General features: G+C 39.7%; 1 protein-coding gene across 8 annotated transcripts in view; it reads left to right on the top strand.

Annotated features, from left to right (window-relative positions):
• The window catches only part of NCOA6 (nuclear receptor coactivator 6), a 105874-nt gene that overhangs the window by 47795 nt on the left and 41722 nt on the right, over positions 1-16357 (top strand). For all 8 annotated transcript variants that reach the window (XM_047746552.1, XM_047746551.1, XM_047746554.1 and 5 more), the window contains 2 exons: positions 4545-4826; positions 9967-10122. In XM_047746552.1, the coding sequence (XP_047602508.1) occupies positions 4592-4826; positions 9967-10122 (391 nt within the window). In that variant the 5' untranslated portion in view covers positions 4545-4591. The remainder of the gene's footprint in view (positions 1-4544; positions 4827-9966; positions 10123-16357) is intronic.

The following is a 16357-nucleotide window of genomic DNA, read 5'->3' as shown; positions in this document are numbered from 1 at the left end:
TAATACATATGATATATACATTTATATACTTATAAGTAATATAAACTTATACATTTACAAATATATATGTTTAAATATATTTATTTATTTTTAATCCTACTGTGATTTGGAAGATGTTCATAAGTAAGCTTCTAAGCCGTCCCGATGTCTGGTAGAGTTTTACCTTGGAGCAGTACTGTGTGCTGGTATGCTTGCTTTTTTCTTTTCTTTCTTTCTTTTTTAATTTTTATTATGAACAATTTCAAACATTTTATAAAATTATATTATAAACAAAAGTATAAGGAACATCTATATACCCATCATCTATATTTAACCTTTATTAACCTTTTGCCAAATTTGCTTTATCTATTTTTCCCCTCAATATTTTATTTTTTTTTAAGATTTTATTTATTTGAGAGAGAAAGAGTGAGAGTGAGTGAGAACAGGAGGAGGAGCAGAGGGAGAGGGATAAGCAGGCTCCCTGCTAAACATGGATCCAGACGTGGGGCTCCATCCAGGACCCTGAGATCATGACGCAAGCTGAAGTCAGACACGTAACTGATGGAGCCACCCAGGTGCCCCCCCTTAATTATTTTAAAGTAAATTATAAGCATATGACATTTTACCCCCCAGAGTGCTTCAGTATGCATCTCTTTTTTTTTTTTTTTTTAAGATTTTATTTATTTATTTGACAGAGAGAGATCACAAGTAGATGGAGAGGCAGGCAGAGAGAGAGAGAGAGGGAAGCAGGCTTCTTGCTGAGCAGAGAGCCCGATGTGGGACTCGATCCCAGGACCCTGAGATCATGACCCGAGCCGAAGGCAGCGGCCCAACCCACTGAGCCACCCAGGCGCCCCCAGTATGCATCTCTTAAACAGTAAAAACATTGTCCATAACACCATTATTGTCACACCTAACAAAATTAGCAGTAATTCCCCAGGGTACCTGGGTGGCTATGTCAGTTAAGTATCTGAGTCTTGATTTCAGCTCAGGTCATAATCTCAGGGTTGAGAGACTGAGCCCTTCGTCAGGCACTCTGCTCAGTGGGGAGTGTACTTGAGATTCTTTCTCTTTCCCTTTCCCTTTGCCACTCCCCCTGCGCTTGCACATGCTCTCTCTTTCTCTCTCTCTCTCTCAAAGTGAATGGATGGATGGATGGATGAATCTTTTTGATTTCTATTTATTTTATTTTTTTAAAGATTTTTATTTATTTATTTGACAGAGAGATCACAAGTAGGCAGAGAGGCAGGCAGAGAGAAAGGAAGGGAAGCAGGCTCCCCGCTGAGCAGAGAGCCCAAAGCGGGGCTGGATCCCAGGACCCTGGCATCATGACCCGAGCTGAAGGCAGAGACTTTAACCCACTGAGCCACCCAGGCAATCCCAGGACCTTGAGACCATGACCCGAGCCGAAGGCAGAGGCTCAACCCACTGAGCCACCCAGGCATCCCGACATGTTGTTTTTTTTTTTTTTTTTTTTTCAAACCAAGACCTATTAAAGGACCATACACTGCTTTTGATTTTTAAGTCTTTTAAATCTCTTTTAAGGGGCGCCTGGGTGGCTCAGTGGGTTAAAGCCTCTGCCTTCAGCTCGGGTCATGGTCTCAGGGTCCTGGGATCAAGCCCCATATTGGGCTCTCTGCTCAGCAGGGAGCCTGCTTCCTCCTCTCTCTCTGCCTGCCTCTCTGCCGACTTGTGATCTCTGTCTGTCAAATAAATAAATAAAATCTTAAAAAAAAAAATAAATCTCTTTTAACATAGAATAATTTCACCTACCTTTTTCTTCTTTCATGACCATTTACTTACTAAAGAGGCCAAGCCCATTATGCTCTAGAAGTCCTACCCTCTAGATTTGTCTGAATACTTCTTCACAGTGTTCTTTAAGTTATTGTCTCTCTCCTGTATAAAGACTTGTTAGAGTCAGGTTAAACATTTTTGGCAGGAATGTTTCTTTCTTTCTTTCTTTCTCTCTCTTTTTTTTTTTTTTTTTAGATTTTATTTATTTGAGGGAGAGTGAGCATGGGGGGCTGGTCAGAGGGAGAAGCAGACTCTCCGCTGAGCAAAGAGTCTGATGTGAGACTCAATCCTGGGACTCCAGGATCATGACCTGAGCCCAAGGCAGTTGCTTAACCAACTGAGCCTCCCAGGTGCCCCTGCAGGAATATTTCATAGGTAATATTATGCAATTAATATTGTACATAGTTTCTGGGTTTTTTTCTGTTAGTGATGTGGTTTGGTCATTGTGTTTAGGTGATGACAGCCAGAGCCACCCACTGTGAAATTAGTTTTCCCTTTCCCAAGCAGCAAATCTCTAGAATGATACTTTGACATCATGTGAATATCCAGTTAGTTCTCTGTCAACTTTTCACATGTTGTTTTTACTCTTATTAATGATCCTTTTCTGAATTACTTTATTAGGGATCACAAAATTGTTTTTTTTCTAATGCCATTTTTATATTTAAGTTAGCATTCTTTTATAAAAAAGAGCTTTCCTTTATCAACTGGAGCTGTTTGGCTATCTTGAAATATTACCCTAAAATGATTTAGTTTGGGAATCTACTTCATTCTGCCTTGGAAAGTTTTGCATGTCCCCAGTGACTTCTACCATGTTTGGAAAATAGGAAAAGAGAATTAACTAGTGATCTTACCAACCTACCACAATCAAACCTCTTGCATTTTAGTGGATTTCTTTTCAGCCCTTTTTTCTTATCCATCTTTTAAAAATACATAGCTGTAATTACAATTTATGTATAGAATGTTTTTAAATTAGAAGAGTTATGTGAGGTTCTTATGCTTCCATGTCATCCTCACTTACCAGAGATGCTAAAAAATTAATGTTCACTCACTTTTGGGTTAAGAATGTGATCTTCAGGGGCGCCTGGGTGGCTCAGTGGGTTGAGGCCTCTGCCTTCGGCTCAGGTCATGATCCCGGGGTCCTGGGATCGAGCCCCGCATCAGGCTCTCTGCTCGGCGGGAAGCCTGCCTCCTCCTCCTCTCTCTCTCTCTCTCTGCCTACTTGTGATCTCTGTCTGTCAAATAAATAAATAAAATCTAAAAAAAAAAAAAAAAAAAAAAGAAAAGAATGTGATCTTCAGTCCCAAAGCTAATGGAGGAAATGGCCACATGATGTGAACTTCAGTACAGGTACTCTTTGGTAGACAACATAACTGAAAATAACAGATAATGGGATGTCTCTAGATCTAAAAGTTAAAAAGTAATTTAGTTCTGTCCTGGATGCAGTTGTTTCCCTCCATAAACATATGTTAACTACTTATTTTCCTTTCCTAAAAGTATTTTTAAATGTTTTTGTTTGTTTTGTTCCTGAGTTATTTTTAGCCATAGTACCATTAATAACCCTTTAAAAGTTATTTTATTTAATTTTTTAAAAGATTTTATTTATTTAGGGGCGCCTGGGGTGGCTCAGTGGGTTAAAGCCTCTGCCTCGGCTCAGGTCATGATCCCAGGGTCCTGGGATCAAGCCCCGCATAGGGCTCCCTGCTCCGCGGGAAGCCTGCTTCTCCCTCTCCCATCTCCCCCTGCTTGTGTTCCCTCTCTCACTATGTCTCTCTCTGTCAAATAAATAAATAAAAAAGATTTTATTTATTTATTTGACAGATGCGGGGATGCCCCGATGCGGGGCTTGATCCCAGGACCCTGGGATCATGACCTGAGCTGAAGGCAGGCACTTAATGACTGAGCCACCCAGGCTCCCCTAAAAGTTATTTTAAAGGGTCCTCAAGAGTTTAGGATTTTAGGTAGTCTCTGGATGTTTTTAGTTGGATCAGGTTGTGCTTTTCAGATTAGAGAAAGAGAATGGCTCTAAAAACATTGGCTCTACTGAAACTTTTGTCAGGATAGGAATAAGGGGAGCCTTGGGGAGCCCCTTGCTCTCTGGGGTCAGTTAAAAGTTTAGATAAATTAATTCTTGGGGTGCCTGGGTGGCTCAGACCGTTATGCATCTGCCTTTGGCTCAGGTCATGATCTCAGGCTCCTGGAATTGAGCCTAGCTTCAGCCTCCCTGCTCAGCTGAGAATCTGCTTCTCTCTCCCCACTCCTGCTCTTTCTCTCTCTATCTCTCACTCTCACTCTCTCAAATAACTAAATAAAATCTTTTTAAAAAATTCTCAAAATATAACTTGTTTTATTTTCTTGTGGTCTCTTGTTCCCTCCTCCCCATATTATAGGCCTACCAAATGGTAACCTATGACATAATAGACATAAACATTATAATAAAAGGAACTTTCTTTAAAACTGCTAAATTTTTATTTCAGGTATTTCTTTAAAGATTATTTATTTATTTATTTTTGAGAGAGAAGGAGAGAGAGCAAACACAAGCAGGGGTGGGGGCAGAGGGAGAAGCAGACTCCCTGCTGAGTAGGCGCCCTATTTTTAAGAGTTAATTATTATAGAATATCTTAGTTTATCCTCTCTGTAATTTCTTAATTTTTTATATGTGCTTTCTTATTACTTGGCAAATAAATTACAGTTTTCACAGAACAGTGGATTATACATTGTTGATTCTATAATTATGCATTGTAATACCCTTTTTCTATCTTCTTTTTTTAAAGGTTTTCTTATTCTCCATTTGGCATATGCTACTGGAATAATATTCACCATGGTTTTGGATGACCTTCCAAACTTAGAAGACATCTATACTTCCTTGTGTTCATCAACAATAGAAGACTCAGAGATGGATTTTGATTCTGGATTAGAAGATGATGACACAAAAAGTGATAGTATTTTGGAGGATTCCACAATCTTTGTGGCCTTCAAAGGAAATATAGATGATAAAGACTTCAAATGGAAATTGGACACAATATTGGAGAATGTGCCCAATTTGTTACACATGGGTAATTTGCTTTATTATTTTCTTCTTTTTGTTATTCTTTTTTTTTTTTAAGATTTTATTTATTTATCTGACAGAGAGAAGTCACAAGTAAGCAGAGAGGTAGGCAGAGAGAGAGGAGGAGGCAGGCTCCCTGCTGAGCAGAAAGCCCGATGTGGGGCTCGAACCCAGGACCTGGGATCATGACCTGAGCCGAAGGCAGCAGCTTAACCCACTGAGCCACCCAGGCGCCCCTTGTTATTCTTTTTTAAAAGTGTTTGCTCCTCCATGATTATCTTGAGTTTTATGGAGTAAAACTGCTATACTGGATTGAAAAGCTGATTATGTGCAGGATTTTAAGTAACATATAACATTATATTTCAGCTATATAACATACCATTCCATATTTGTATGTATTATGAAATGATCGCCACAATAAATCTAGTAACATCTGTCACCATACCTAGTTATAATTTTGTTTTCTTGTGATGAGAACTTTTAAGATATACTGTCTTAGCAATTTACAAATATGGAATAAAGTATTGTTAATCATAGTCACTATGCTGTACATTACATCCCTGTGACAATAACTGGAACTTTGTACCTTTTGACCCCCTTCATCCATTTTACCCTCTCCCCTCACCTCCCCTGACCTCTGTTCCCTGTATCTATGAGCTTGGTGTTTTTTGTTTTTTAAAGATTTTATTTATTTGACAGACAGAGATCACAAGTAGGCAGAGAGAGAGAGAGGAGGAAGCAGACTCCCTGCTGAGCAGAGAGCCAGATGTGGGGCTCGATCCCAGGACCCTGGGATCATGACCTGAGCCGAAGGCAGAGGCTTTAACCCACTGAGCCACCCAGGCGCCCCAGTTTTGTTTTGTTTTTAAGATTCCACATATTGTATTTGTCTTTGTCTGCTTATTTCACTTAGCATAATGCCCTGAGGGTCCATCCATGTTTGTTTTAAATGGCAAGATTCTTTTTTATGGCTGAATAACAGTCCATTTTCTATATATACATTTTCTTTGTTCATTGATCCATCCACAGACACTTAAGTTGTTTCCATATCTTTGTTTTTATAAATAATGCTGCAGTGAACATGGGGGTGCAGATGTCTTTTTGAGTTATTGTTTTTGTTTTCTTCAGATAAATATTCAGAAGTAAGATTGTTGGATCATGTGATAGTTTTATTTTTAATTTTTTGAGGAACCTCCGTACTGTTTTCCAGATTAGCAGCACCATTCTTACCAAAACTCTTTCTCTTTAACTTCACCAACACTTGTTTTGTTTGTTGGTCACTAATAGCCATTCCAACAGATATAAGGTGATATCTCATTGTGGTTTTGATTTGCATTTCCCTGATGATAAGTGATGTTGGTCACCTTCCCTGTACCTGTTAGTCATCCTTGGCTCTGTGGAAGCTTTTTAGTTTGATGTCGTTCCACTTGTTAGTTTTTGTTTTTATTTCCTTTGCTTTTTTGTGTGCCATTGAAAAAACTTGCCACGACCAATGTCGAGGAACTTACCACCTGTTTTCTTCTAGTTTAATGTTTCAGATTTTATATCAAGTCTTTAATCATTTTGAGTTAACTTTTGTGTATGGTGTAAAGGTAGTGGTCCAGTTTCATTCCTTTGCAAATGGCTGTCTAGTTTTCCCAGCGACACTTATTGAAGAGACTGTCCTTTCCCCATTGTGTATTCTTGGCTCCTTTGTTGTAAATTAATTGACCATATACATGTGGGTTTATTTCTGGGCTCTCTGTTTTGTCCCATTGATCTGTGTGTTTTTGTGCCAATACTATACCGTTTTGATTACTATAAGTTTGTAATATAGCTTGAAATCAGAGAGCTAGAATTTTTTTTTTTTAACAGAAATGCTATTGTGTTTCTTTTAACATGGAGAAACTGAACATGTTAAGATGATCACTTAACATAGTGATCCTTAAATTGTCTGCTCTAGTGGATAGGAGTTAATTCTCAAGACTCATATTTATTGTTTTTCACTCTCTGATCTTCAGTTTCCCTTCCTTCCTTCAATACTGGATCCTGAAGGCCCCTTAAAGTTTAGAAAGATCTTTTACTTTGTGTTTCTACTTAAAATGTATGTGAAATATATTTTCTTAAATTTTAGATCAGAGGTTACCAATTGGCAGGATCCAGCCTGCAACCATGTTGTTATGGCTCTACCTTAGTTTCTGTTTGTTTAATGTTTGAATTTCATTACCATTGCTTTTTAAATTGAAATATTTTACATACAAATATAGAGGACTTTGGATTTAGCTCCAAAAATGGAAAGATCTGATAACATTGAACTCTCTTTCCCTGATGGTGATGAGAAGCAGCTGCTCTTTGGGGCAGGCCCTCAACTCACACCGCTCCCCTCTGGCCTCTTCATACATTTAGATTACCTGTCTCGGTCTTGTGGGCATTCGTTTTTTCGAATTTTGGTTTAGATATTCTGCATTATTTTGGTTAGCACAGTTTAACCCACTCTCATCAGACATAGTACAAAGCCTAGATTTTATTCCTTCCTTCCTTCCTTCCTTCCTTTCTCTTTCTTTCGTGAGAGAGAGAGAGAGAAGCATGGAGGGTGAGGGAGAGGAAGAAAGGATCTCAAGCAGACTACGCCCAGCATAGAACCCAACATGGGGCTCAGTCTCACCACCCTGAGATCACCGCCTGCACTGAAACCAAAAGCCGGACACTTAACTGACTCCACCACCAGGCACCCCTGGATTTTATCCTTTTATCACAAATCCTGATGTGATCAAGTGCTGATTAGCTTTTTTAGGCTTGGTGGGTTTTTTTCTTCCTTTGAGATTTGATGTCAGGAGGAAGGCTGTCATTTTCTCAACAGTTTTGTTTTTTTTTTTCTGTGTGAAGCGTAGTATTAGAGAATTTAATGTGTTAAAAGTTGCAGTTATCCCCATCATTGTCATCATAATCATCGTCACAATATAAGAGCTTTTCCAGGCTACAGCAGCATACATGTAATCAAATCTATATTATAATCATAATATATCATATTACACAGAGGTGAGAGTGTCAATGAACATTAATTTGTTCTTTGCTCTTAATAACCTACATTTTTTCTTGGCTTAGATTGCTGAATCAGGGCCTCTTGGCTAGCTCAGTTGGTAGAGCTTTTGACTCTTGATCTCTGGGTTGTGAGTTCAGGCCCCACAGTGGGGCTTTAATTTTACATTAAAAAAATAAAACATACATAGCTAGATAGCTGAATCAGTTTATGGCTTTCAAATAAATTACCAAACCCAGATTTATGATGTTATCACCATATATTAGATTGTATTCTTGGTCCAAAAGTATTTTTAGTCAGATCTTTTCAAATATGATGGAAGTTTAAAAAACATCTGATAAAATATAACCACGTTATAGGCAAGGAGTTTTTTGGTAACCATATCACAAATAGATAATACCATAAGCAAATTTAATGTTTGTCTGGACTTTGTATAAGATTCTAGTACTCCTTAGATTGGGAGGAAGCCCTATAGCATTTGTACTCTGTGTAACCAGGATCCCTAGCTTCCTGTGTTTTGCTATGTGGAGGCATAAGTGTTATGGAAAGGAAGTTGACCTGAGAATCAGGGGTGGATGTTAATGCCATCTCTGATGCTGCTAGGTAACCACAGGATTCGAGGCAGATCGAGGCCTTGCTTGACCTGTTTCCTCACCTGTAAAATAGACTTGAACTAAATGTTGCCTAATCCTTTCTAAATTTCTTTGTATTCTCTAACTGCTCTTAGCAAGTTGTCTCTTTTTTACACATTAGAACAAGTGAACTCCATGTTTCAGTAAGTTAGACCTTTCAATGTCAGCCCCTTTCATAGTGATTTTTGGAGCTGGAAGGGGCTTTAAGCAACATGCAGGCACTTTCTTCTATCTGTAGATATATCTGATTTTGACAACACATATACCTGTATGACCCATTTTCTTTATATTGTAATGTATATCTGAGAGGATACCGAAGACTTCCATTTAGCCAAGTTCATAACAAAAGAGAAAATTATTTTGTCTGGGGTTGTTGAAAAAAAGGTTTTTTTATCAGCTAATTGGGCCTACGATTTACTTTCCATCTGTAAAACACAATTACAAGCAACTTTAACCTCCTCAATTAACTTTTGTCTCTTCTTTTAAAAACATGTCCTGAAGTTTGCATTGACTTTTTAGACCTGGTGAAATATAATGTTTTCATATCCTAACTGAAGCTTTGTTATGAAATTATATTGTTTTTCCCTTCAGTTCAGTATGCTTTGGTGAAAATTATATTCTTATTTAAAGCAGGAAAAACGGGACGCCTGGGTGGCTCAGTGGGTTAGGCCGCTGCCTTCGGCTCAGGGCATGATCCCAGCATCCTGGGATCGAGTCCCACATCGGGCTCCTTGTTCTGTAGGGAGCCTGCTTCTCCCTCTGCCTCTGCCTGCCACTCTGTCTGCCTGTGCTCGCTCTCTCTCTCTCTGACAAATAAATAAATAAAATCTTTAAAAAAATAAATAAATAAATAAATAAATAAAGCAGGAAAAACATTTAAAATCAAAGATAAAAATTTAAATTGAAGAATTTAAATTAGAAGAAATGATTTCTCCCTGTCTTTATGAATATCTTGCACAGAGATACTTGTTAATATTTAAAAATGAGTATGAACTGGCATAATGTGCATCCCATATTTTTTATAGAGTTTCATTGAAATTTGAGACTTAAATGTTCTCATGATGCCTGTTCACAAACATTGAACTGAGTCCAGAAATAGACCTAAGTCTATTCATTTAAACTTATCTCTCTCTCTCCTTCTCTCTTATATTCCCTACTCCATCTTACTGCTTTCCATGTATTTAGTGCATGATCAGGTCCTGTGCTAGGTTTTTGGCATATATAGTACTCACAATGTCATATTGGTTTAAAGAAGAGAAGGGTTACTTTCAAAAAGGTTAAATAATTTGTTCATAACCACCCAGGTGCTAAGTGGTAAAGCTGGGATTAGATTTGAAATCTAGCTAATGCCAAAGACTAAGCTCTCACAGCTACTCCAAGCCAATGCTCTGTCTTGTTCTTTTTTTTTTGGTTTGTTTGTCATATGTGGCGTGTGTTTGTCCCATTTCTGGTGGTGAAAAGACTACTAATATTATTCGCTTTCTTTGATGACCAAGAATCCAGCAAGCTAAAGGTACAGAAGGTGGAGCCCTGGAACAGTGTACGAGTGACATTCAACATCCCCCGGGAAGCAGCGGAGCGGCTCCGGATGCTGGCTCAGAGCAACAACCAGCAGCTTCGGGATCTGGGGATTCTCTCCGTCCAGATTGAAGGTGCCCTTCTGGACCCAAATCATATCAATAGCATAACGTAGCATGATTTTCTCTGCTGCCTTGTTGGTTCCTCTCGTGTTTCAGAATGCCAAGTAACTCATGTAACCTGCACTTCACATCGCAACACCTTAGGATAAAGAGAAATTGAGGCTTTGTCTGGGTCCTGATGCTTCAGCATCCACAGCCTCAGACTGCATTCCCTTGTCCGATTTTGTCTGTCGGTCCATCAGATTAGGATTTTACTGGCATCCTAACCAGTAACTGATTTGTCTTTTAAAGAATATCTAATTTCATTTGCTTCCTTCTACCAAATAAGCTTTAGTATTTATTTCTTTATTCATCTAACAAAGATTAGGAAGATTTGAATGGTCCCGTTGTAGCAGTATTCATTTTTCAAATATTTTGCCAGAGTGGTCTTTTCAAAATGAAAATATGGTACACACACATACACACCCACCCCACCCCCTCTATGGCTTGCTGTTGTTTACAGAATGAGGACTACACACACACACACACACACACACTCTCTCTCTCTCTCTCTCTCTCTCTCTCACACACACACACACACCCCACCCCCTGCTATGGCTTGCTGTTGTTTACAGAATGAGGACTAAACTTCTTACCATGAGTGATCTCATGGCCTTGTGTGGTCTGACCTCTACCCTTCTGATCCAGTCTTAACTCATACAACTCTTCTCCTTGCTGTCTGTTCATGCCTTTGCAGCTTTCTTCTGGTTCCTTGAAAATGCATTTCTTCCTCCTGCCGCAGGCCCTTTGCATTTATGTTTTCTCCATATGGAATGTTGTCCCTTACCATTTCCCCTTAGTTAACACCTACTCAGCCTTCAAGTGTCAGCTTAAATCTTCTTGAGGATATATTTTCTGAATTCCTTGATGAAGTCAGTGTCCTTTATGTGCTCTCACAAAAGTCTGTTTTTTTCTTTTAGATCATTTATATAATGCTTTCATCAGAACAATTATTTGACTGTTGTTTTATTCTCCCCTAGACTGCAAGCTCCAGTAGGGCAGAGACCACGTCTGGTTTTGTTCACTGTTGTAGCTCTGCTTGCTGGAATGTGTTAGGTTCCTTAGTAAACAGATGTTGAATGAAAACAAGGGAAGCACACACAGAATAGCACCACTTTGCTTGAGCACTTGGCATACCATGATAAGTATAATATGGTCCTTGCTGTTATGAACTCAGAAGAAGCTCCCGACATTGGTGAGGGAGACAGACCATGAGAGATACAAGTACCAGGTATGGGAGAGCACAGAGGAGGTTAGAAAGGATTATGTGTATTTTGAAAAATGGGGTAAATCCCATCATTTGATAAACAAGGGAATAGTGGTTTAAAGAACAATCAGTCTATTGTGAAAAATGTTGGATTATTTAAAAGGACCCAGGAAAGTAAAATTAATCCACGGCAATCTAAAGGATATAGGATGAACTTAGTAAAGCAGTTTTTGGCTACAATAAAACTTTAGAGGCTCTTTATGTTTTATGGAACACATAGTTGTTTCTTAAAAACTCTAAATTTTTTTAAAGATTTTATTTATTTATTTGACAGAGAGAGATTACAAGTAAGCAGACAAGGGAGAGGGAGAAGCAGGCTCCCTGCTGAGCAAGGAGCCTGATGTGGGACTCATTCCCAGGACCCTGAGACCGACCTGAGCCAAAGGCAGAGGTTTAACCCATTGAGCCACCCAGGCACCCCCTAAATTTTTTTTTTTAAGAATTTATTTATTTAGAGGCACCTGGGTGGCTCAGTCAGTTAAGCATCTGCCTTACTCAGAGGGCTCCCTCTGCCTGCTGCTCCCTCTGTTTGTGCTTGTGTGCTCTCTCTCTCTATCTCTCTCTCTGTGTCAAATAAATAAAATCTTTACAAAAAAAAATTTATTTGAGAGAGAGAGAGCATGGGGAGGGAGGGGGGGTAGGAGAAGCAGAGGGAGAAACAGACTCCCCACTGAGCAGGGGAGCTCCATGCAGGGCTCAATCCCAGCACCCTGGGATCATCACCTGAGCTGAAGGCAGATGCTTAACTGACTGAGCCACCCAGGTGCCCCAAAACTCTAAATGTTTTATAGTCTCTGTTACCTATTTATGTGAGTTAAAAGGGCTTTGGGACTTTATGTTGTAGTGTTTTCTTATGGAGAAAGGAAACACCAGTTTCTTCTTTTAATCAGAGCTATTTCCTGTGAGTTCTTTTTAGAAGGATAAGGGGCTGGCCTTTATTGTTATAGCCATAAATTAAGTACCATCAAGGAAGTAAAATAGATAACGTGTTTCAAGAAATTATGAAATTCATATATGGCAATGATTATCCCATTACAGAATAGAGTTCTTTAACTTTTAGGCTACACATGTGTATCCCAGGTGATCTCCTTTTCTCCACACTCCCTCTGAATTTAGGCAGGATTGAAAGTGGTGGCAGCAGCTTTGCCTATGAAACTGGTAACAAGCTTATGTCTTAGTACATCGTAAGAGGAGATGTTGCCACTGCCACGGTGTCTGCTGCAGGGGTTCAGGGACAGGTTGTTCCCCAACAGCCTATTTTCCATTGAAGAATACTCTCTGTACCCTTCTTTCTTGAGTTTTGGCCAGGGAGTTGGGAAGACATCATTTTTGAGGACATTTTGTGATGCCTCTATTCATTCATGGTGATTCAAAGCAGAGTCTGCAAACTTTTTCTGTAAAAGGCCAGAGAATAAATTTTTTTGACTTTGTGGGCCCTAAGATCTCTGTCACGACAATTCCAGTCTGGTTGTGGTGCAACACAGCCATAAGCATATGTAAGTGAATAAACATGGATGTGTTCTGGTAACACTTTATTTAAATTCTACAGGCAGCAGGCTGGGTTGGGCTCATGGGCTGTGGTTTGCTAACCCCTAATCAGCAAGCTTGGGAGCCTGCAGTGAACTTCACATATGTTTCTTTGATACCAGTTAGCTGATATGCAGTTGGCAAATAGGGGAATGATAGCACTATAATGTGGAAATTCTGTCTATTCATATAAAGAAGGCAAGGGAAGCTGAAATAGTGGAAACAGGATGATTATCAGGAAGAAAACAACAGACAAGCTTAGCTGCTGCATAGGTGGGAGTCCTTTCAGCTCCATTTTAAGATAATTAAGAATCTGGGCGCCTGGGTGGCTCAGTGGGTTAAGCTGCTGCCTTCTGCTCAGGTCATGATCTCGGGGTCCTGGGATCGAGTCCCGCATCGGGCTCTCTGCTCAGCAAGAAGCCTGCTTCCCTCTCTCTCTCTCTCTGCCTGCCTCTCCGTCTACTTGTGATCTCTCTCTCTGTCAAATAAATAAATAAAATCTTAAAAAAAAAAAAGATAATTAAGAATCAGAATTGACACTCAGATACCTTTCTTCAGAGGTGCACCCCCAGACTAGCATGGCTCTTGGCTTGTGACAAGTTTCACGTCCTCCTGTGCCTGCTTTAATGGCAGCCCCACTGGCTCTGAGCTCTTTTGCATCTGCATTATCTTAGCACCTGTGACCAGGCATTGCCACTGTAAATGTTTCTGGATATGTTGTCTCCACCAGTTACTGTTTTTATTAGAAAAGCCACATAGGTTTTGAGTTTGTTCCAAGAACACTGTTTTTTTCCTGTAAAATCTGTAATTTTCAGTGTGAGATTTTACGGAATGTGGGATTTTCCAGGAATGCATTCATCATATAGAAAAATGCATCTAATTCTTTGTAAGGTTATAAGATGACAATTCATAATATAGTCAATAAATAGCTAATGAGTATCAGACACTGTTCTGTGTCTTAGGTTATAATTAGGGTGGCCATACAATTTATCATCTAAATTGACATTTTTTTTTTAAAGATTTTATTTATTTATTTGACAGAGAGATCACAAGCAGGCAGAGAGGCAGGCAGAGAGAGAGAGGAGGAAGCAGGCTCCCTGCTGAGCAGAGAGCCCGATGCGGGGCTCAATCCCAGGACTCTGAGATCAATGCCTGAGCCGAAGGCAGCGGCTTAACCCACTGAGCCACCCAGGCGCCCCTAAATTGACATTTTTGAGAGTAAAAAGTGTGCTATTAATAACTCTCCCCGAACAACGGGTATAAAGGAACTAGGGCAGATTTATGGTTACCCTTATATGGGGATGGGGAAAAAAGATAAGAAATCAAGTGAATGCATAAGTAATTACATGGATGTGCTCTGAAGAAATAACAAGATGTTCTGATAAGGGTGACCTACCCTTGGAGAAGGCCTTTAGGGGCCCGTGACACTTAATTAAGTTTACATGAAAATTGAGAAGTTGGCTTATGTTAAGACAGCAGGAGAACTGTTGTTGTAAGCAGAGGAAGCAACATATGCAAAGGCCCTGAGGTGAGAAGCCGCTTAATGTGCTGTGCCTAAGAAACTAAAAAAAATAAAGAAACGAAAAAAAGGTCACTGAGGCTGAATCCTTATTATTGAAGGAGAAAATAGTGTAGTTGAGATTAGAGAGGTAGGCAAGGGCCGCATCTAGGCTGTTAAATATCGTAGCTACCAGCCATATGTGGCTGTTGAGCACTGGATATGTGGCTAGTTCAAACTGACATGTGCTGTAAGTAAAATACATAGTGAATTTTGAAGACTTAGCACTCCCGGAAAAGAACATAAAATATTTCATTAACTTTTTGTATTAGTTACATGTTGAAATAATAGATGTACTGAGTTAAATAAAATATATTATAATTAATTTCACCTGTATTTCTTAACCTTTTTACTGCGGCTTCTAGAAAATTTAAAATTATATGTGTGGCTTATATTGTATTTCTGTTGAACAGCACTGGACTAGGTACATCATTTAAGGCCTTTATATCCTGTGTGGAGGAGTTTGGCTTTTATTTTTACAACAATAGGAAGCAATGGAGCAGTTTGAAGCAGAGAACTGACATGATCTGATGTCCATTTCAAGAATAATACTCTTGCGGGGCGCCTGGGTGGCTCAGTGGGTTAGGCCTTTGCCTTTAGCTCAGGTCATGATCTCAGGGTCGTGGGATCGAGTCCTGCATTGGGCTCTCTGCTCGGCAGGGAGCCTGCTTCCTCCTCTCTCTGCTTGCCTCTCTGCCTACTTGTGATCTCTCTCTGTCAAATAAATAAATAAAATCTTAAAAAAAAAAAAGAATAATACTCTTTCTGCTTACAGTGTCTTAGCAAGTTTGGTATATTAATAGTTCCTTCCATTTGTTGGAAACCGCCAAGATCTGTAGTCTCTTTTTCTTTCATTCCTGTCTCCCATAGGCAATTTAGAGTATCGTATAGCCCTTGGAAATTGGTCCCTTAGTAGAATGTTTGTGCCCTACGTCCAATCTACGTGCCTGGTTGAGTTGTGGGTGCTTGTGCCCTATGTCCAATCTACCTGTCTATTGAGTATAAATACTCAATACAAAAAGGTGACTTTATCAGTGACAAGACAGAAGAAAGTACTGTGTCCTCATTAGTTTCCTGCTTTATCATCTGGCTCAAACCAGGACCCCACAATATGGAATGATGCTGGAAAGGTACCAATCAGTGCAATGCTGCCTTTCACCTCCTTAGCCACCAGCTAGCTATACTTCTATCTATCCACAAGGTGGTGCTGTCATCCAGAGTAACAATAGTCAAAATTTTTGGGTTAAGTGCAGGAAGTATCCTGAAATTTCTTTTTATCACTAAACCAAGTAAAATTTATGCTATCTCTAAGTTTAGAGTTACCTCTAATTAATTGGAACAGTTCTAGTGATGTTACCTACCGGGATATTATGAGGTTCAAATGAGATAAAATCTTTTTTTTTTTAAGATTTTATTTATTTATTTGACAGATAGAGATCATAAGTAGGCAGAGAGGCAGGCAGAGAGAGAGGGGGAAGCAGGCTCCCTGCTGAGCAGAGAGCCTGATGCAGGGCTCAATCCCAGGACCCTGGGATCATGACCTGAGCCGAAGGCAGAGGCTTAACCCACTGAGCCACCCAGGCGCCCCCGAGATAAAATCTTGTAAGCGTTAAAAACTCTACAGGCATGCCTGGGTGGTCTGTCATTTAAAAGTCTGCCTTCAGCTCAGGTCATGATCAGGCTCCCTGATCATCATCAGGGAGTCTGCTTCTCCCTCTTCCTTCTACTACCCCAAGGTCCCCCACCCCTGGCAGTTGAGTGCTCTTTCTCTCTCTTTCACTTTCTCCCAAATAAATAAATAAAATCTTGAGAAAATAAAAATAGGGTCACCTGGGTGGCTCAGTCAATTAAGCTTC

The sequence above is a fragment of the Lutra lutra genome, chromosome 9 (genome assembly GCF_902655055.1).
Source record: "Lutra lutra chromosome 9, mLutLut1.2, whole genome shotgun sequence".
NCBI classification, from domain to species: Eukaryota; Metazoa; Chordata; class Mammalia; order Carnivora; family Mustelidae; genus Lutra; species Lutra lutra.
The sequence above is the reverse complement of the archived record's forward strand: the minus strand, read 5'-3'. Positions and strand labels throughout refer to the sequence as shown.